The following is a 21,307-nucleotide window of genomic DNA, read 5'->3' on the forward strand; positions in this document are numbered from 1 at the left end:
TTTTCCACTGTTTTATATAATTCTCACTGTTCCATTTAGGCAACCTTATTTTCAGTTACCAATTCACGACATTGAGATTCAAATTGACATGAACTTTCATGTCCACTTGATTGCAAGTATCAGAAGAGCCACTTTCGGAATGCTATAAACTAGAACATAGGTATTGCGGAATTCAAGGCTGATGTTCTTAATGGTAAATAGACTTTCTATAAGAGTCCATAAGTCCTCCCACCCGAACTTGATGAGCAAACTTGTGAAGTTTATGCAGTGAGCCAATGATTGTTGGAATACTTTATCCATTCATAACCTTGTTCCATTTTAATATCATTCATTATTACAAGCTACTCTGCTTTTAAAAAAGGACCAGACAACCTGGAAATTGATTACCAATTTCACCATCACACCAAATAGCGGAACAGCCCATTATTGCTTTCGTTAGTGGGTAAGTATACTTGTTTCATCTTGAGAAAAGTAAGCTATAAAGCCCTACATAATACAAACTCAAGATTTCTGAATTGATTCGTAGGATCAACGACTTCTACTATGCTTTAGACTATAGCAGTTTCTTAGGGAGTTATAGAATCACTAGTACCTAAGAATTTCATTCAAAAGTGTTTACGTACCCTTCAACTAACTAGTTTGCATATAGCTCATCAAAAAACTAATTTGCATATAGGATACACCTTCCCAAGGAAATACCATGAAAACTGGCAAAAGCTCAAGTCATAGAGGAAATGAAAAGTATTGGAGTTATATGTTGACAAATGTATTTATATTATAATATAAAACAAACTGGCAAAAGCTCAAGTCATAGAGGAAATGCAAAGGATTGGAGTTATATGTTGACAAATGTATTTATATTAAAAAATAAAACAAAGAAACAAAGAAGAAGGGAAACATGCTCCAACAACTTAAATGTAGTGTTGGAAGTTTTACAAATCATGAGTCCGTGAGCATGTAGAGATGATTTCCAGGTCATGACTAACATAAAATTTCTGCTAGGTTTGCAGTAATAAACTAAAGCAATTGTGTTTGAAGTCATTTTAACAAGGAAGCAGGTCCACCTGCATTTCATACAAAATTGAGTTTGAAATCTTTGAGGTTCAAAGAGTTCTGATCATTTAAAATGATGAATTGCTGTAACTGTATTGTGTGTACTCTATTTTGAAAACTGAGATTGCCTATTATAACGTTTCGATGGCCATCAGCAGTAATGCTCCTTATCAATTCTTCCTAACACATCATAAAGAAAATGTTTGAATTTAAATAGTTGAGAATGAGTCAAATTATTATTATTTTTTTCTATATCAAATCAGCTCACTAATTTTCTTAGGCAAAAAGTCTACTACCACAACTATTTCCACAAATTTTGCCATAACTCACTCGAGTGGTGAGTCCATATAGGTTCACAATTTCATCATTCACAACTCAGTCAAAAGTTGTGGCACCATATTTATTGATTTCATTGGTCAAATTCAAAATTGCTCCTTCCAAGGAGTTTATTTGACTGTTCTATAACATGAATCCTGATAAACAATGTCATCAAAAACCATTGTTCTCTACTTGAAATTTTTTTATTTTTGTAAATAGACACATATGTGGTACCATGCACATATATACACACGTGCACATACACACACATATATAAATATAATCCACAGGAATATATAGCCAAAGGTATTTTATTTTCACAACTTTTTCTCTACCCTTTACTATGTATATTATCAATTGTTAAATTGTTTACAAGTACTATGTTGGGGGACCACAATTTGACTCCCTACAACCACTCTAAAAACAGACTCACGTGGTGTGATGTCGAATACCATAAAAGATTTGAGTGTGTCTTTCTTATTACCAATTGGTTTTTGAGGTGAAATAGTATAGTTCACGGTCCAACAAATGGTATCAGAGCCATGGTCATGGGTTCGAGTCACGGGAGCTACAACCACTTTAAAAACAAGCTCGCGTGATGTAATGTCGAAGATCATAAAAGATTTGAGTGTGTCTTTCTCATCATCAATTAATTTTGAGGTGAAATGGCATAGCTCACGGTCCGACATACTCCACATTCACATTCAAATTCAAATTAAATGACAATTTAAGTATTTGACTTCGCCACAGCCAGCCCAGCCATCATCGTAGCATTCTCATAACTTGATTGGCTAATAAAGTTCGCAACCACCACCACCCCTTGAATACTCTTCCACACATCAAGCAGCCTTTGATCCAAAGAACTAATCTTCTAATATAAACCCTCCTGCTTTTTTTTTTTTGACAGTAAAGCGATAGAAGTAACCCTCCTGCTTTTTAGCCATATATGAAATCAGCACTGCATGTATCCCAATCTTCAAATAAACCGCATAGCTCAGCTCAGTAGGTAACCATTGAGGTTATAGCACTAGCTCGCGATCCAAACAACTTGATCGATCTCAAAGTTGTATGCACACCATGTATGCCTCAATCTCTCTATCTTTTAAAACATATATTGAGCATAACTAATAACAAAAGGATAATATTTAGTTTACAATACTATATTTAGCTTAGATAAAAGGATCATTAATGTACTTACTAAGATACATGCTGAGCAATTGATCGAATTTCCAAGATCCACTTTACGATATTTGAATAATAATTTACCAAATTTCACAAAGAAAAGATGGAAGACATCGCAAGGCTGTGAAAGATAGTTCAACAAGTAAATACAATGAGAACACCTCTTTCAATAATAACTACTTACTCCCATGGATCTAATTCAAATTCATGATCCCATCCAAAAAAAAAAAAAAAAAAAAAAAAAAAATCAAATTCATGAATCATCCCAACAATTTTTCTTTTTTATTGTATAATTTATACTTATTATGTAATGCACACAAAACTGATGGTTATTTTATTTTCATATCAATCAAATCCCAAAGTACTGTACCTAAGTATTTGTATATATATTGTCTATTTTGGTAATTGACATCCCAAATTACAATTTTGATAAGTGCTAGTCAAACACTCTATTTTTTTCAAAAAATATTTTTTATCGACTTTTACCAAACACTACTTAAAAAAAAAAAAAAATTCATATTGCACTTTATAAAACTGCTATTTTTTCAAAAAAACTGAATTTTAAAAAGCTGCATCAAACTTACCTTAAGTCTTCTTTTCTTTAAATGGACCCATTACTATAGATTGACTTGTCTTGGTAGAAGAAAATGCCCTAGATGCTTTTCCATGACCATTGCCATTATACTTCTCAATACACCAAATACTAATATACTCACTGAGTCACTCTCAGTCTCAATTCCGTTAAAGCCATAGTCCTGAGTTCAAGGATGCTGAGAATGGCAGGCTCAAACAAAGATGAACTCAACCTAGTTTGAAACCACCCTTAAATAAATAAATAAATAAATAAAGTTTGGGAGGGGGGTGGAATACACAAAATCCAATGTGATTTCCTAGTGAAACACAAAATTAAGTTTTGAATTTAACACTTAATCCCTTGCCGTATTGTCATAAAAATAACAATAAATAGCTCATATGAGAACATGTGCCTATATTTAGATTTTTTTTTTTCTTTAGAAACCCTATAATTAGTTATTTTAGCATTATTAATAAGGGTATTTTTGTAATCATGCTATAAATCTTAAGATAGTTATATGCTAAGGTGGGGCCTCACCAATAAAATCCTAAAACTTGTTTTCTTTCTTCTCTCTTGTCTCTTCTCACCTCTCTCTTAACCTTAATCTATATATTACTAAAAGCTGAAGCGTAGCATTTAACGTTGCTACGTTCACATTAAGTCGCATCAGCAGCCATGTCATTTCTATCATCTTTGCTAAATTTTTCTTGCAATTTTAAAATGGTTTTTATCAATTTTAAAATACTGATAAATATAAAATATTTTACAGCCCTATCTCCATCATAAAGCCCACTTCTTATACATTTAATTACACCATAAAGCCCAAACCCAAAGCCTTTTCAACTGATACCTTTTAAAACCCCCTGTTTTCAAGGTATCAACCTTTTGTTTTCTTGCACGGTTTCAATTTCCTCTCCCCACGTTTTAGTTCATTCCCCTTCCCCACTTTGTTCTACTGTTTCAAATTTACTTCACGCTAGCCTCTCCCTTCTAACGGTGGCCCCTCTGTCTTCCTTCCTTCTTGTCTTCCTCTCCTCACACTGCTATATAAATATTGACAGAGGTAGGATGATTCGGTTGAGGTATCTCTAAATCCCAATTTCTTTTGTGGTCCATTCTTTTGCTTGATTTTTTTTTTCTCTTTTTACTGCCTTTTTCGTGCTATGGTGTGGATGATTGTTTACTGCCTCTTTCATAGGGTGTTGAATTTTTGATTGTTGGGTTTTTTAATTGGAGTTTTTAAAAGCTGAAGCGTAGCATTTAATGTTGCTACGTGCACATTGAGCCACATCAGCAGTCATGTCATTTCTATCATCTTTGCTAAATTTTTCTTACAATTTTAAAATCGTTTTATCAATTTTAAAATACTGATAAATTACAGCCCTATCTCCATCATAAAGCCCACTTCTTATACATTTAATTACACCATAAAACCCAAACCCAAAGCCTTTTTAACTGATACCTTTTAAAACCCTTTGTTTTCACGGTATCAACCTTTTGTTTTCTTGCACGGTTTCAATTTCCTCTCCCCACGTTTTAGTTCTTTCCCCTGCCCCACTTTGTTCTACAGTTTCACATTTACTTCACGCCAGCCTCTCTCCCTTCTAACGGTGGCCCCTCTGTCTTCCTTCCTTCTTGTCTTCCTCTCCTCACACTACTATATAAATACTGACAGAGGCGGGATGATTCGGTTGAGGTATCTCTAAATCCTAGTTTCTTTTGTGGTCCATTCTTTTGCTTGATTTTTTTTTCTCTTTTTACTGCCTTTTTCGTGCTATGGTGTGGATGATTGTTTACTGCCTCTTTCATAGGGTGTTGAATTTTTGATTGTTGGGTTTTTTAATTGGAGTTTTACCTCTTTGGGTCTGTTCATTTTGAGTTTTTTTATTGCTGGGTTTTTTTAATTCCATGTGATTCCAATGACTTAGTATGACTCTGATTTCTTAGCGTAGTGCTGTGGTGTTTGCTTCTATTGTTTTCCAACTATTGATATCAGCACCTACTTCAATATCATGATTGTATAATAGGTTGATTGGGTTTTAGAATCAAAACAAATTGTTTTCTTGGTGTTTCAATTTTTTGCAGTAATTTTTATGCATAATTGTGTTTATCATGGTCTTTGGTTTAGACATGGCTTGTTATTCATGGTTTTGATTTTAAGTCATTGTGCAAGCGTTTTTATTTTGTGCTAAGATTGTGTTTTTTAATTGAGATTTATAAGGCTGCTATGGTGTGGCTCATTGTTTATCGCCTCTTTGTTAGGGGGTTGAATTTTTGATTGCTAGGTTTTTTAATTGGAGCTCTACCTCTTTTGGGTCTGTTCATTTTGAGTTTTTTGGGAAAATTTTTGGGTTTTTAATTCTATGTGATTCCAACGACTTAGTGTGACTTTGTTTCTTAGTATAGTGTTGTGGTGTTTGCTTCCACTCTTTTCCAACAATTGGTATCATAGCCTACTTCAATATCACGATTGTATAACATGTTGATTGGGTTTTAGAATCAAAGCAAATTGTTTTCTTGGTGTTTCAATTTTCTGCAGTAATTTTTCTGCATAATTGTGTTTATCATGGTCTTTGGTTTAGACATGGTTGACATTCATGGTTTCAATTTTAAGTCATTGTGCAAGTGTTTTATTTTCGGCTAAGATTATTTTTTTTAATTGAGATTTATATAAGGCTTAAATCTCTCTCCCCACCTAAGATGTATCAAGATGGGATTATAACGACATGCCATCTTTTATTCATCCTAGAAAAATGGTTAGGTATGATTTACTAACCGTTATTATAGTAAAACATCTGGGTGGGTCTATAAAATATGTCGTTGCAAGTTTCAACTTCCCATTAAATATGTAATTAACTTAAAAAACGTCCGGGAAGATGATGCATCCTATTAAAATACGTCTTTCAAGAAGAGCAAAACATTATAGCAAACATTTTATGCATCCTATTAATCTAGGTGGTTCTTACTTGCAAGTTTCAACTTCCCATTAAATATGTAATTAATTTGAAAGACGTATTGTAAAATGTTTTGCTCCTTTAGTTAATTAGTTAATTACATACTTTAAAAAATTAGTTCTTTAGTTCAAATTAGTTATTAAAAAAAAAAAAAAAGCAGAGCAAATTAGTTCTTTAGTTCAAACATTTTATAAATTACGTCTTTAGTTCTTTTTTGAGCAATACATCTTTCATATATTTTCAATGCGTCTTTCCCATTTAATATTTGAAGTTGAAAGTATGCAATTAACTAATGAAAAAATATTTTTAATTAATTTTATAGATCTTTTTCATGTGAGAATGATATATTTTTAATGAAATTGGAGGGAAGACCTAAATTGCAGGCAACTTTTTATTGGCTGTATCTCAATAGGGAATATGTAAATTTTATTTTGACAGTTTCTAGAGTACTATTGCATGCTGTTCAATTAGAGACATTTGTAAAAATGTTCATGCCCAAGCTAGTGATAATTGAATGGTTACTCTTAATGTATTCATATCATAAAGGCATCTATGGAAAACTCTAATAAGATAAGGTACATTTACTCAAGAACTTCTCCACTATTAGATTTGATCACATATATTTGGAAGTCCACTAAAAATATGTTAAATGATTTAAATTCTTATATCATTTTTATTCATTCTTGCATTACTTTTTTTTCTTATTTATTTATTGGCGATTTACAAGTGTCATAGATAGATTTAGAACTATTACCACTATGGAGGCAGAAGTAGCAGTATAAACATATATATGAGCGATCTGGGCTTGATATGGTTGCACATACTCAAAACATATTACTTCTCCTTTTCTGTAGTGTATTGTTTAATGAGTTGCTTTGCTAGGAAATTCCATTGTCAACCGAATAGTTTATGTAACCAAAGGAATTATCCAAAAGAAATAGAACATTGTTGAATGAGTTGCTTTGCAAGGAAATTCCATTGTAAATAAAGTTGGAGTTGTTTCTTCGAGTATGTACAACTCTCAATTATAAATAAAATGAAAAGGTTATGCTAACATATTTTTATATTATCTTTCGGTATGCTAAAATAATTTTTATGTTATCTTTGGGTTGTGTAGGATGTTCAGTTTTTCTACCAATTTATCACGGATTATCTATTAAATTGCAAGTTCAATAGCTAGAATATTTCTTTAGGTATCACTAAATGTCGGTTGTAAATAAAATGAAATTTTTTACTAAAATAGTTCTCATATTATTTTTGGTGGTGTAAGCTGTTCATATTTATCCACCACTTATTTGAAATGATTTTTAGGTGGGTGTAATCAAATGGCTTTCTATAATTAAGACAAAACATTTAATGAAGAGATACCGCTACTTCTAGAATTGTTTCAAAGACACAAATCGTAGCTTAAATCTATATGAGATTGAATATATGTCATTGATCAGTGAAATGGGCTGCTTAGGAGAGTATAAAAGTTAAGGGGGATAAAATAGTGCAAAAGATAGGGGTTCTCAAATTGTCTTTCTTGGGTTCATAAATTTCGAACGGTAGAAGGAAAAAAAAAAAAACAAAAGAAAAAGGATGGCATATAGAGCATGTAGGTGAGAATTCGGGGTAGTGCTAAAATAGGTAGTGGAAGCTTTTAACACAAAGTGAAAGAGTAAAAACAGAGGGATCAAGATTAAAACCAAAAGCAGAGAGAGATTAAAAAAAAAATTGATGTTGGTCTAAAAAATGAGGTTAGTTTAAGTATTTGGGTTGGGTCTTATCTTGTGATAGTTTCATTTATAATGGAACTACATAAGGCAGGAATCTTCAAATAGTCTTAGAAAAATTCTCTTCATGTTTCTTGTATGAACGTACTTAACAACCAAGAAGACACTATAAATAGATGACAGCAAAATCAATGCACCCCAAAACATAAAATATAAGATTTTTTTGATTGTGCGTTTTTGCATGTGAGTGTTTATGTTCATTTATTAAAAAAAAAAGTTCTTGGTGTTCAATGATGTGGACACTTGTCACCGTTTTAATTACTATTTTACCCACCCATTGCTCATAGGTTACCTATTAATTTGCATATTTTAAAGTTGGATTGCTTATTCAAGTCTAACTCTCAATTATAAATAAAATGAAAAAGGCTATGCTAAAATATATTTTATATTATCTTTTGGTTGTGTAGGTTGTTCATATTTTCTACCAGTTGATTATGAATTATCCATTAAATTGCAAGTTCAAAAGCCGGATTGTTTCTTCAAGTATGTCCAATGAATAAAATTTCCACATTCTATTCCAAATACTAATCTCTAATAATACACAATTAATTCCATCACCAAAGCCTCCAATCACCATGAATCCTGCAATATATTGATCATACATATATAATGGAGCTTGAGAAGTAATGCATAGAAAAATATTAATAATTAATAATATATAATAATAACACTATCAAAAACAAATTTGTCATGCGCAACGTGCAGGTCTGCGACTAGTTCTCATAGTTTACAATTAACCTTCACCTAACTAAACCAATACCAAATTTCATAGGATTCCACCTAAACCTGTGCTAAATTTCCCTTCGATCGTGTATTTTTCTTCACAAAAGTAGAAACTACTTCCCTCCAATCCTCATTAAATTCCAAATATCAAATTTCTGATAAGTAGTTGGTGGCCACATAATAGAGTACACGAAAAAAAAAAAAAAAATTACATAATTAATGAACATACAAAGACCCAAAACAATTAATGAACATACACCGAGAAGAGTTGGCTTGTATGAGGACAATATGTTTCAAAGAATGCCCCAAACTTAGAGACAAAATTTCAGAATATTCCAATATTATTTAGTTCCAAGGGAAATTTTTTTTTTTATGAAAACTACAGCTTAAGAGTTGAAATTACTCTCTTTTATGAGTTATGATGACTAATTAATTTTAGATGATGGCTTTCTCATTATAAAAAAAAAAAAAAATTATTAGGATGATGGAATCCACAGATCTCCTTGAATGAAATTCTCAACGGAATATGTTTGAACTTGTTGTGCAGGAATTTGGTTACTCCAGTTTACCCTTCGGGGTGGAGTAAAACCCGGTCCAGAATTCTGAAATTCCCCAAAATAAAGCGTTTTCAAGGCAAAATCGTCGGTATTCCATGGCAGCCAGCCTTGTGGTGAAACAAGTTCTTGTAAGCTGCTTTGTATGTAAACTGTTCTGGCGTACTCCTTCCATGGCCTCCCCAAGAAATTGCTGTGTATTTCAGGTTTGCTAGCGCCATGGTACAACTTCATGTATTCCTCGGTGCCGTTAATCAAACAATTATAAAAAACATAACCTGTTGTTTGGGCAGGGTCTGTTCTGCCATGTGCAGTCATGTAATTCTTTTCTCCTTTTTCTGGAGCAGCTTGCCGAGGTTTGACTATGATTTGGCAGTCTTGGAAAAAAGCCGCAGCGTTTCCAAAAACAAAATCCACGTTGCCTACGATGCGGCATGATTTGTAGAATTGGCGGAGTGTCTGAGCAAAAAGAGTATCTTGATTGCCTAGGAATTCACAGTTTTCAATGACAGAAAAATCACTGCTTAATTTGAAGGCTACTGCTTGGTGGGATTGGTTGTCTTTATCAGCACCGGCTGTGTTCTGGAATGTGATACCACTGGCCATGAATCCATCGCCAAGAACGGCTGCCCGGGCCCAGCAACATGATTAATAATAAATTAATTAATTTTATAATCAAAACATTAATTACAATCATCATCAAATTAATAAGAGATAAGAGACTTACCAACTGTAGCACTAGAAGAGGTAGAAATCCCAGGCAGGCCCACATACAAAGAGCCTGTAATGACCGTTTTACCTATCCCATCTCCCAAAAACACGACATTCTTCTTCTCCAACGGAACTCTTACTATCTCCTCATAAACCCCTGCCTTAATTCTTATCACAAACCTCTTTCCATCAGCGGTGTTGTTGGGCGCTGCGTTCACCGCATCTTGCACCATCTTATAAGACCGATTCCTTCCGTCCTTACTCACCGTCACGTCCACCTTCAAGTTTGCTGGAACTCCGCCTTTAAACCCCGCAATTCCAGACTTCTTCACTGGCCCCCAAAACCCATCACGCTCGGTCCTCGGCAGAATCCACGAAGCGGTGTTGTTTCCGAAATGATCGTACGAAAACAACAGGCTCAGCGCGTTGCTCGTAATGTTTATTAACGAGTCCACCAGCGAAAGCGTCTCGGTCACCAACTTCGTGTCGTTTACTTTCGTGAGAGCTGAGGCGCAGTCGGTATGGTGAAGAAGAGAAGCGCTCATCCAAGTTCTAGCGCTTTTGAGGTTGCCGCGTGGGAGAGCGTCATTGGTGGTAATAGAGATCCGGTATAGTGAACTTTTGAGAGCTTCAAGACAGTTGTTCGAGGCTCTTGTGCGGTTTTGGTCCCCTGCGGCGGAGTTTATAATGTCGTTCACCTTTGATTGGACTGTACGGGCAGTTTCAGAGGTGACAGAGAGTGATGAGTAGATGAGCTGGAGAGGAGTTGGGTTTGGAGGGAGTTGTTTGGAATTGGATAACGAGCTCACGCATAGATCAGGGAACCGAGTAGCAGCTTTACAGAGTTGTTGGATAGAAGAGGGAGGTGTAGGTGCGGCATTGGTGTTGGAGGTTGAATGGTCATGGTTCGAGGCAGAGGAGAGAGAGAGGAGGGAAAGGAAGAAGAAGAAGAGACTAGTGGACCTCATGGTCATGGTCATGGTCAAGGTTTTCTGTGATGATGAATGAATGTTGATTGTCATGGTGAATGTGTGTGTGTATATATATAGTATGGCGATGTGGATGATGGAATGAGGGTAAAGATCATGGAGTATTTAACAGTTGAATAATTCTATTCGACTGAGAAATTAGAGGAAAATGGTAAAATTAGAAAACTGGCTTATCGGGGTTAGTGTGTGTGTGTGTCTGACTGAGTAACTGGGTTCATTTTGCCGTAATCTTAGTGTTAGTTTCAAATTTGAACCAATAACAACTAACCACTTGTGATTTGTTGTAAAAATATTATACACTTAACATCTCTCTTTTGAGAAATATGTGGGTAAAAAAGTGTGTGAAAAAGTGTGTAATATTGTTTAAAATATGAAAGGAGAAGTTAGAACTAACCTTGGGTGGGTCAGACTCATTTGATTGGGTGGGTCAGCTGTGTAATTAGTTGGTAAGTTGAAATTGTCTTTTTTTTTTTTTTTTTTTTTTTTTTTTTAATTATTACCATTACTAAATTATAGTGTCTCCAGCTTTTTTTTTTACTTCACTTTTAGCTATTTTTTATTGTGTTTCGTTTTTTAGAATCTTATTTTTAGCAAGTGTTATTTGTCTCCCAAATTTTTTTTTTTTTGGGGGTTAGAAAAGTCATATAACTAAAATTATATATAAATAATCTCTTTAGTTGCTACATAATAAGTCGAAACAAGATAGTTTCAATCGTATTTGGAGTCAAACTTGTTCCAAATAAAAATCAAGACAATTGAATGATTTGAAAAATTAAATTTCTTTAATAAAATAATTGCATAACTGCAAAAACATCTTCTAGATTTTAGGTTGGTTGTCAAAGCACTCCTTGAAGTTTCAATTTTCATATTCTTTAAATTGACCTTTAGGACTTAGTTTTATTAGCATTTATGAACGGAAAAATCATGTGACTATCACATAACGTAAATCATGAGTTTTTATTATTAAAGTGGTCATGTGATGGTAACATTTTTTTTTCATAGAAATTAACAAAGATTACTCTCAAGGTTGATTTAGTAGATATGGAAACCTTAGGAAGTTATAAGAAAGAATTGAAATTCTAAAGGGGTATTTTTGCATTTTAACTTAAAATAATTATTTAAATTAGCATTATTATGAAGCTGCTTGGGATCTAATATTTTTCTTTAAATTATATTTTTGAAACAAAATTTCAACACTAAAAATGTCACTATTTTACTTCTCAAAAGGACACTATTTTAACTCTTAAAATTTCAAAACACAGTTTTAACAAAAATTTTAGTTCCTAAATAATATCAAGATAGTACTAATTAAATTATTATTATTATAATATTATTTCCCAAATTTTGCAATCGGTAACTGAAAAAAAAAAAAAAAAATAGAAAGTTGATATCCTATCTTAGTATTTATGTGGTAAATTTTCTAAAATTTATCTCAAGAGCATTAACCATTTTTGGTCGAATACATATAAATTTTTGTGTTTTTATGGTAACTTTTTTAGATTTTTAAAATGATATCTTAAATTACATACAATAAAAAAAAAATTAAATATTTTTCTTTGAGAAAATTTTAAATTTCTTTTTATTTATAAATCATACTTAGAGGTTGGGGGGATTTAAACGTGAATATTTCCATTGAAAATATCGGGAGATCCCAACTAGTTGAGTTAAAAAATTCTTGGCTTTTTTGAGAAACCTAACCATTTAATAGTTGAATATGTTTTATTAAGTGCATTTTTTTAAATAAAAGCTATAAAGGTTTTTTAGTTTTTTATTTTTTTTTATTTTTATAAATAATTTGAGAATGATTTATTTTAAAGTGTTTTAATATTAATGATTTATTTAATTTTATATTCATGAACAAATGGTGAAAAATTAAAAAACCAAGTAATACATAGTTATGATCATGGTGGGTAGGGTTGTTCATAGGTCGAGTTGGAGATTGAGTTGGAGCTGACCCATACTTGACCCGATTGAGTCAGGTGATTGAGAATTGGACTCGTATTGGACCGAATATATGGGTTGGACCTAGCATTTCAGGTCGGTTGGGCGGGTCAAAATCATTGGTTTGGCGAGTTTGGGCTACAAATTAGGCAACAAAATGAATCAAACAAATTATCAATAAATGAACCAAACAAATGATCAATAAAAACACAAATCAGATAAACGAAATAAAAATGTGTTAGGGTTTCAATTTTTTAAAGTTTGGGTTTTGATTTTTTAAGTTAATGTTTCGAGTTTGATAAGTGATAGCTTAAATCTATGACCAAATAAATCAAATCAATAACTATAAATCTTTGAGTTTTAAGTCATTTGAACAAACGATAAACTCATATCTCAAAATAGAGAAAAAAAAAAGATGAGAAAGGAAGAAAATATACTAAGCCTCAACCCATTTTGACCGCAATAGAAAGAGAGGTAGTGACATGGTGATGACAGAGGCTGCTAGAAAGGAGTCTAGAGACCAAAGAGAGCTTGAAAAGTGCAAAGTGAAAACGAGAGAGAGAGAGAGAGAGAGAGAGAGAGAGAGAGAGAGAGAGAGAGAGAGAGAGAGAGAGAGAGAGAGAGAGAGAGAGAGAGAGAGAGAGATTCAAATTTTATATTTTTAGTTTGAGTTTTTGTTTTTTATTTTGCGTGTAATTCTCATACTAAGTGCAAGATAACTGTATACAACTTGCCTAGAAACTAATGAGAGATGAAATAATAATAATTTTGGAAGATAGGTGGTAGATTTTCTACCAATGAGGGGAAGACACGTGGGAAAAAAAAATCTTAAACCTTATTATTTTGCCTAAAAATTGGTGAGAGCTGAAATAAATTTAATTTTTGAAGATAAGGTGGTAGATTTTCTACCAATGAGAGGAAGACATATGGGGGAGAGAGAAATTTAGATCACATTTCAATATACTTTGATCAGGTCGGTTTATGCGGGTCTCAATTCCTTTTACCTGCCACCCGAACCAAAGTTTTGGTTTTCAAAGGAAAAAGACCTGTATCCGACCGACTAGGCCATTTGGATCCACCTGCTAGGCTTCGGTTCGATTAGATTCAGTCGATTTGGTAGGGTCCCTGGCCCACTGGACAGCCCTAATGGTGGGTGTGATGTCCTTATATATATATATATGGGAAAAATGCTCATTCACCCCCAAAACTTTCAACTACCGGCTAAAAGACCCCCTCAACTTTTATATTGGCCAATTTACTCCTTAAACTATTCACAATTGCCAAATCAATACTTTTGTTAGCTTAGAGTTAAAAAACTAACAGAGTAAAATCACGTGAGATACACGTGAGATTAAAAAGTTGAGAGACGTGAAACTTAATGTTATTAACGTGAAACTAATGGAAAGAACCAGAGCCACTAGAGAAAGGAGAGAGACGTGGAACCAGAGCCACCGTGACAGGTAGCTCCATCATATCGCTACCAATGTCTGGTCGGCGGCTTGTGCTTCCACCGCCATTTGTCAGCCACACCTAGTATGTTTGTTTTTTCTTTTTCTTTATTTCTTTTTTTGATGGAATTGGTATTTAAATCTACAAAGAACCCTCTGTGTGTGTGTGTGTTTGTTTTTTTTTTTCTTTTCCATGAGTGAATTTCTAGGAATTTCTTGGTTTGGTTTAATTTTTTGGGTTGGGTTTTGAAATAACTAAAAAATTTTCAATTGAAAAAAAAAAAAAAAAAAAAAAAAAAAAAAAAACCTTACTCTGTTTTCTTAAATTTCTTAGATATCTCTCTCAGGCATTTAATCAAACAGTTGTAGGTAGCATACTCAAAATTAATAATGCAATACACATTCACTAGACTAAAGCTCACATAAACCCAACCCCAAAAAATTAAACCACACCAAGAAATTCCTAGAAATTCACTCATGGAAAAAAAAAAAAAAAAAAAAGAGGGTTCTTTGTAGATTTAAATACCAATACTAGGAAAAAAGAAAGAAAGAAAGAAAAAGAAAAATAAAAAACAAACGTACTAGGTGTGGCTGACAAATGGCGGTGGAAGCATAAGCCGCCGACTAGACATTGGCAGTGATATGATGGAGCTACCTGTCACGGTGGCTTTGGTTCCACGTCTCTCTCCTTTCTCCGATGGCTCTGGTTCTTTCCATTAGTTTCACGTTAATAACATTAAGTTTCACGTCTCTCTACTGCTACATAATAGTTTAACCGTTAAAGTAAGATAGTTTCAAATGTATTTGAAGTCAAATTTGTTCCAACTAGAAATCAAGACAATCAATTAATTTGAAAATATAAATTTCTTAAATAAAATAATAGTGATATCATTCCGAATCAATAAGGTGGATGCTCTGGCTTTGGTGGGCTACTAAAGCGGTGGAAGGCCTACAAAAAGCAAACGCTGTCAAAAAGGGGACCGGAGAAGACCGGCCAAACCCCCTCCGATGGCAAAGTTAGTCTCACAGGAATGAAGTTCCAAGTTTTTGGGAGTCAAGTCTCAGAATGTTCATACCTCTCTTGGGTTCAGACCGATCCTTTATATAGAGATCTTGGGGACGGTTATTTGTCCAATAACCTCCCCAAGATTTGTGGAAGCCAATGAGTCCGGAGTTAACTTCCTCAACGGCTACTAAAGTTGTAACCGCTAACGGAAGTTAACTCATTTGAGGGATTCATGGCGATAGCTACGGGTTTAGTAACCGCTACTGAGAGTCGAAAGTTTTCTAAGTGTCGCGTATTCGTCCATCTAGTGTATGACGATTTGGTCATCCCTGGATAGCTGATGATCGTCCATGGACGACCTTCATGGACGAGTTTACCGTCCATGGAGACTTCACTGATCAAGAGTAGTATTATTGTCCATGAACACTTTTCCTTCTTCTGGGGTGATTCTTGGTCCAACTTGCTATATTGGCTCTGGACGATGCCTTTGGACGAACTGGAGTTGGACTAATTTTCTACTTCCCTATCAAATAGCATACTTGCAAAAACATTTTCTAAGTTTTGGGTTTGTTGCAAAAACAATCCTTGAAGTTTTAATTCTTCTTTTTAAATCATGGAGATGGAGTTTTCATATCCGTCAAATTTACCTCTAGTACTTACTTCTATGCCATTAGCATTTATGTACAGACAAATCATGTGACCATCACATAACATAAATCAATTGATAAGTCTTTTTAAAGTGGTCATGTGATGGTCACATAATTTTGTCCATTGAAGTTAACAAAAATTAGTCTTAAGGTCAATTTAGTGGCTTTGGAAATCTTAAGAAGTTATAAAAAATAATTGAAATGTTGGGATACAGAAATTTAATAAGATAATAATGCCACGTGTCATACCCAAGGCAGAGAAGGCCAATACAGTTCCGAGAAGTCCATACACTCGGATAGTAAGGCTAGAGAGGCGAGCCATGGCCATGTCAATGGCACATTACTTGGAGGGGGCCACATCGTAGAGGAAGAGCTTCAAAGAGGAGGTTAGCCCTAATGTGATTGGAGGGATGGTAACTGCCATCACATTTAATGCACCCCACCAAACCCCCTGACCGCATTTATGTGGAGAATACCCCTGAACAGTGCTGTCTTGGTTGCTGTAACTCACAGAGGACTTGGGATGGTGTTTGATAGGACAAACACTCGAGTAGTGGCCTGCATAATCAACAAATAGAGGACCAAGATCAGCCAAAAGAGACTATATAATGTGAGAGGTCCTTTAGGGAGAAAAGGGAGGGTTCATCTGAGAATCTGGAAAACACTTTAACACAAAGAACTGAAATTGTAATCCAGTCTAAGAAGAATATGCTCAAGAACTACTCTCCTCGGACTTTGCTGAGGTAGGCCCACATACAAAGAGCCTGTAATGACCGTTTTACCTATCCCATCTCCTAAAAACACGACATTCTTCTTCTCCAACAGAACTCTTACCATCTCCTCATAAACCCCTGCCTTAATTCTTATCACAAACCTCTTTCCATCAACGGTGTTGTTGGGCGCTGCGTTCACCGCATCCTGCACCATCTTATAAGACCGATTCCTTCCGTCCTTACTCACCGTCACGTCCACCTCCAAGTTTGCTGGAACCCCGCCTTTAAACCCCGCAATTCCAGACTTCTTCACTGGCCCCAAAAACCCATCACGCTCGGTCCTCAGCGGAATCCACGAAGCAGTGTTGTTTCCGAAATGATCGTAAGAAAACAACAGGCTCAGCGCGTTTCTCGTAATGTTTATTAACAAGCCCACCAGCGAAAGTGTCTCGGTCACCAACTTTGTGTCGTTTACTTTCGTGAGAGCTGACGCGCAGTCGGTATGGTGAAGAAGAGAAGCGCTTATCCAAGTTCTAACGCTTTTAAGGTTGCCGCGTGGGAGAGCGTCATTGGTGGTAATAGAGATCCGATATAGTGAACTTTTGAGAACTTCAAGACAATTGTTCGAGGCTCTTATGTGGTTTTGGTCCCTTACGGCGGAGTTTATAATGTCGTTCACCTTTGATTGGACTGTACGGGCAATTTCAGAGGTGACAGAGAGTGATGAGTAGATGAGCTGATTGTCATGGTGAATGTGTGTGTGTGTGTGTGTGTATATATATATATATATATATAGTATGGCGATGTGGATGATGGAATTAGGGTAAAGATCATGGAGTATTTAACAGTTGAATAATTATATTCGACTGAGAAATTTGGGGAAAATAGTAAAATTAGAAATCTGGCTTCTCGGGGTTAGTATGTGTGTGTGTGTGTGACGGAGTCACCGGGTTCATTTTGCCGTAGTGGGAAAGTGCAGTGAGTGATGAGTCTGTGTGTTGTCGGTGCAGGATGAATTCAAAATAGAAGTAAACTATTTTGGGCCTTATTTTTGAGAAGTGTAAGTAATGATGCTTGAATGTTTTTGATATATGTGAGTGAAAAAGTGTGTAATATTGTTTAAAATGTGAAAGGAGAAGTTAGAACTAGCGTTGGGTGGGTCAGACTCATTTGATTGGGTGGGTCAGCTATGTAATTAATTTGTAAGTTGAAACTGTCTCCCTTTTTTTTTTTTTTTTTTTTTTATTATTTTTTTAATCATTACCATTACTAAATTATAGTGTCTCCAGCCTTTTTTTTTACTTCACTTTTAGCTCTTTTTTTATTTTGTTTCGTTTTTTAGAATCTTATTTTTAGTAAGTGTTATTTGTCTCCAATTTTTTTTTTTTTTTTTTTTGGTTAGAAAAGTCATATGACTAGAATTATACATAAATAATTTCTTCAGTTGCTACATAATAGGTCAAAACAAGATAGTTTCAACCGTATTTGGAGTCAAACTTGTTCCAAATAAAAATCAAGACAATTGAATAATTTGAAAAATTAAATTTCTTTAATAAAATAATTGCATAATTGCAAAAATATCTTCTAGATTTTAGGTTGGTTGTCAAAGCACTCCTTGAAGTATCAATTTTCATATTCTTTAAATTGAACTTTAGGACTTACTTTTATTAGCATTTATGAACGGAAAAATCATGTGACTATCACACACAACGTAAATCATGAGTTTTTATTATTATTAAAGGGGTCATGTGATGGTAACATTTTCTTTTTCCATAGAAATTAACAAAAATTACTCTCAAGGTTGGTTTAGTAGATATGGAAACCTTAGGATGTTATAAGAAAGAATTGAAATTCTAAAGGGGTATTTTTGCATTTTAACTTAAAATAATTATTTAAATAAATTAGCATGATTATGAAGCTGCTTGGGATCTAATATTTTTCTTTAAATTATATTTTTGAAACACAATTTCAACACTAAAAATGTCACTATTTTACATCTCAAAAGGACTCTATTTTAACTCTTAAAATTTCAAAACACAGTTTTAAAAAAAAATTTAGATTCCTAAATAATATCAATATAGTACTAATTAAATTATTATTATTATAATATTATTTCCCAAATTTTGCAATCGGTAACTTTAAAAAAAAATGGAAAAAAAAAAGAAAGTTGATATCCTATCTTAGTATTTATGTGGTAAATTTAGAGCACATTTATCTCAAGAGCATTAACCATTTTTGGTCGAATACATATACATTTTTGTGTTTTTATGGTAACTTTTTTAGATTTTTAAAATGATATCTTAAATTACCTACAATAATAAAAAAAAATAAATATTTTTCATTGAGAAACTTTTAAATTTCTTTTTATTTATAAATCATACTCAGAGGTTGGGGGGGGGGGGGGGGATTTAAACATGAATATTTCCGTTGAAAATATCGGGAGATCCCAACTAGTTGAGTTAAAAAATTCTCAGCTTTTTTGAGAAACCTAACCATTTAATAGTTGAATATGTTTTATTAAGTGCATTTTTTTTTAAATAAAAGCTATAAAGGCTTTTTTTTTATAAATAATTCGAGAATGATTTATTTTTAAATGTTTTAATACTAATGATTTATTTAATTTTATATTCACGAACAAATGGTGAAAAATTAAAAAACCAAGTAATACATAGTTATGATCATGGTGGGTAGGGTTGTTCACAGGTCAGGTTGGAGATCGAGTTTGGAGTTGACCCATACTTGACTCGATTGAGTCGGGTGATTGAGAACTGGACTTGTATTGGACCGAATATATGGGTTGGACCTGTCATTTCAGGTCGGTTGGGCGGGTCAAAATCATTGGTTTGGTGAGTTTGGGCTACAAATTAGGCAACAAAATGAATCAAACAAATTATCAATAAATGAACCAAACGAATTATCAATAAAAACACAAATCAGATAAACGAAATAAAAATGTGTTAGGGTTTCAATTTTTTAAAGTTTGGGTTTTAATTTTTTAAGTTAACGTTTCGAGTTTGATAAGTGATAACTTAAATCTATGACCAAATAAATCAAATCAATAACTATTAATCTTTGAGTTTTAAGTCATTTGAACAAACGATAAACTCATATCTCAAAATAGAGAAAAAAAAAAAAAGATGTGAAAGGAAGAAAATATACTGAGCCTCAACCCATTTTGACCTCAGTAGAAAGAAAGTGAGGTAGTGACATGGTGATGACAGAGGTTGCTAGAAAGGAGTCTGGAGATCGGAGAGAGCTTGAAAAGTGCAAAGTGAAAACGAGAGAGAGAGAGAGAGAGAGAGAGAGAGATTCAAATTTTATATTTTTAGTTTGAGTTGTTGTTTTTTATTTTGCATGTAAGTCTCATACTAAGTGTAAGATAATTGTATACAACTTGCCTAGAAACTAATGAGAGATGAAATAATAATAATTTTTGAAGATAGGTGGTAGATTTTCTACCAATGAGGGGAAGACACGTGGGGAAAAATCTTAAACCTTATTATTTTGCCTAAAAATTGGTGAGAGCTGAAATAAATTAAATTTTTGAAGATAAGGCAGTAGATTTTCTACCAATGAGAGGAAGACATATGGGGGAGAGAAATTTAGAGCACATTTCAATATACTTCGATCAGGTCGGTTTATGCGGGTCTCAATTCCTTTTACCTGCCACCCCAACCAAAGTTTTGGTTTTCAAAGGAAAAAGACCCATATCCGACCGAATAGGCCATTCGGATCCACCTGCTAGGCTTCGGTTCGATTAGATTCAGTCAGTTTTGTAGGGTCCCTGGCCTGCTGGACAGCCCTAATGGTGGGTGTGATATCCTTATATATATATATATATATATATATATATATATAATTTTATTCTATATAAATATAGAAATAAATTTATAAAAGATAATATTTATTTTAATATTAATGATATTATAAAATTTAAAAATAACTAAATTAACTATAAAACAATTAAGATAATCAAGAATCTTATAACTCAACTAGCACCTTTTTAGTGTTTCCATAAAAACATATTTAGAGTTCAAATCCTTCATCCCTAAGTATCAAATTATCGAATAAATAAGTAATTTGATTAAGATTTGACCATTAGTTATCATGAACTATGTGAAAGTGTCCTTGACATCAACATTAGTAAATATATTTTAGGTGTTGCAATTTCCTCATCCTACCTTATGTGGATTTTCTTGTCCTGAGCATTAGGTGGGGACTGATTTAATCATTTTCCTGCCTCATCCCATATCACCTTACCCACCCAAAATGTATGCGTGCGTGAACACACATACACACGCATGCACGTGCGCACACACACATAACCTCCAAAACACTTGTCTCTCTTAATACTCCCATTGCTATTACTTCTCATTCTCTTTTATACATATTTTTCGGCAAAAATGGAAATTTTATGTTGATATCATATTTTGCTCACCTCAATTTGTGTGTCAAAATTGTATTTTTCATAAAAAAAATTACAAAAAAGTACCACTTTAATGATGAGATTGTGGAAATATTTAAAATCATGGAATATATCCCAATTGGATGGCATGTTACCTAGTTTTTCATGTTTAATGTCAAAATGACCAAAATACCCATGTTGACATTTTTTGACCTAGTTCACTTGCAATCAAAATTTTACCCAAACGCTAAACTACATCTTTTCATGTTAAAATTAATTTTTTTAACCGATGTTCAAATTTTTGACCAAGTTTA

The 21,307-nt window shown here is 33.6% G+C and overlaps 2 protein-coding genes across 2 annotated transcripts; both read right to left on the reverse strand.

The window, feature by feature from the left end:
- Nucleotides 1-9,043: 9,043 nt before the first annotated feature.
- On the reverse strand, nt 9,044-10,825 carry LOC126689684 (probable pectinesterase/pectinesterase inhibitor 51). The gene is made up of 2 exons (XM_050384892.1): nt 9,861-10,825; nt 9,044-9,759 (listed from the first exon to the last, which is right to left on the reverse strand). Exons 1-2 carry the CDS (start codon nt 10,822-10,824, stop codon nt 9,056-9,058), a joined length of 1,668 nt encoding a protein of 555 aa, XP_050240849.1. The 5' UTR covers nt 10,825; the 3' UTR covers nt 9,044-9,055.
- Nucleotides 10,826-16,215: 5,390 nt separating this feature from the next.
- Nucleotides 16,216-20,297, reverse strand: LOC126690024 (probable pectinesterase/pectinesterase inhibitor 51). Its single transcript, XM_050385170.1, has 3 exons — nt 20,252-20,297; nt 16,658-17,278; nt 16,216-16,433 (listed from the first exon to the last, which is right to left on the reverse strand). The coding sequence occupies exons 1-3, from the start codon at nt 20,295-20,297 to the stop codon at nt 16,216-16,218; spliced, it is 885 nt and encodes a 294-aa protein (XP_050241127.1).
- Nucleotides 20,298-21,307: the final 1,010 nt, after the last annotated feature.

The sequence above is a fragment of the Quercus robur genome, chromosome 6 (genome assembly GCF_932294415.1).
Source record: "Quercus robur chromosome 6, dhQueRobu3.1, whole genome shotgun sequence".
Lineage (NCBI taxonomy): Eukaryota > Viridiplantae > Streptophyta > Magnoliopsida > Fagales > Fagaceae > Quercus > Quercus robur.

Excerpts from the sequence above, each read along its gene's own strand:
- LOC126689684 (XM_050384892.1), bottom strand. The coding sequence starts at position 10,824 with ATGACCATGACCATGAGGTCCACTAGTCTCTTCTTCTTCTTCCTTTCC. Across the intron at positions 9,760-9,860 it reads CTCTTCTAGTGCTACAGTTG|CCGTTCTTGGCGATGGATTC; the intron begins GTAAGTCTCTTA and ends GGGCCCGGGCAG.
- LOC126690024 (XM_050385170.1), bottom strand. The coding sequence starts at position 20,297 with ATGGGTCTTTTTCCTTTGAAAACCAAAACTTTGGTTGGGGTGGCAG. Across the intron at positions 17,279-20,251 it reads AACTTTGGTTGGGGTGGCAG|TCCAATCAAAGGTGAACGAC; the intron begins GTAAAAGGAATT and ends TTGCCCGTACAG. Across the intron at positions 16,434-16,657 it reads GTTTTTAGGAGATGGGATAG|GCCACTACTCGAGTGTTTGT; the intron begins GTAAAACGGTCA and ends TTGATTATGCAG.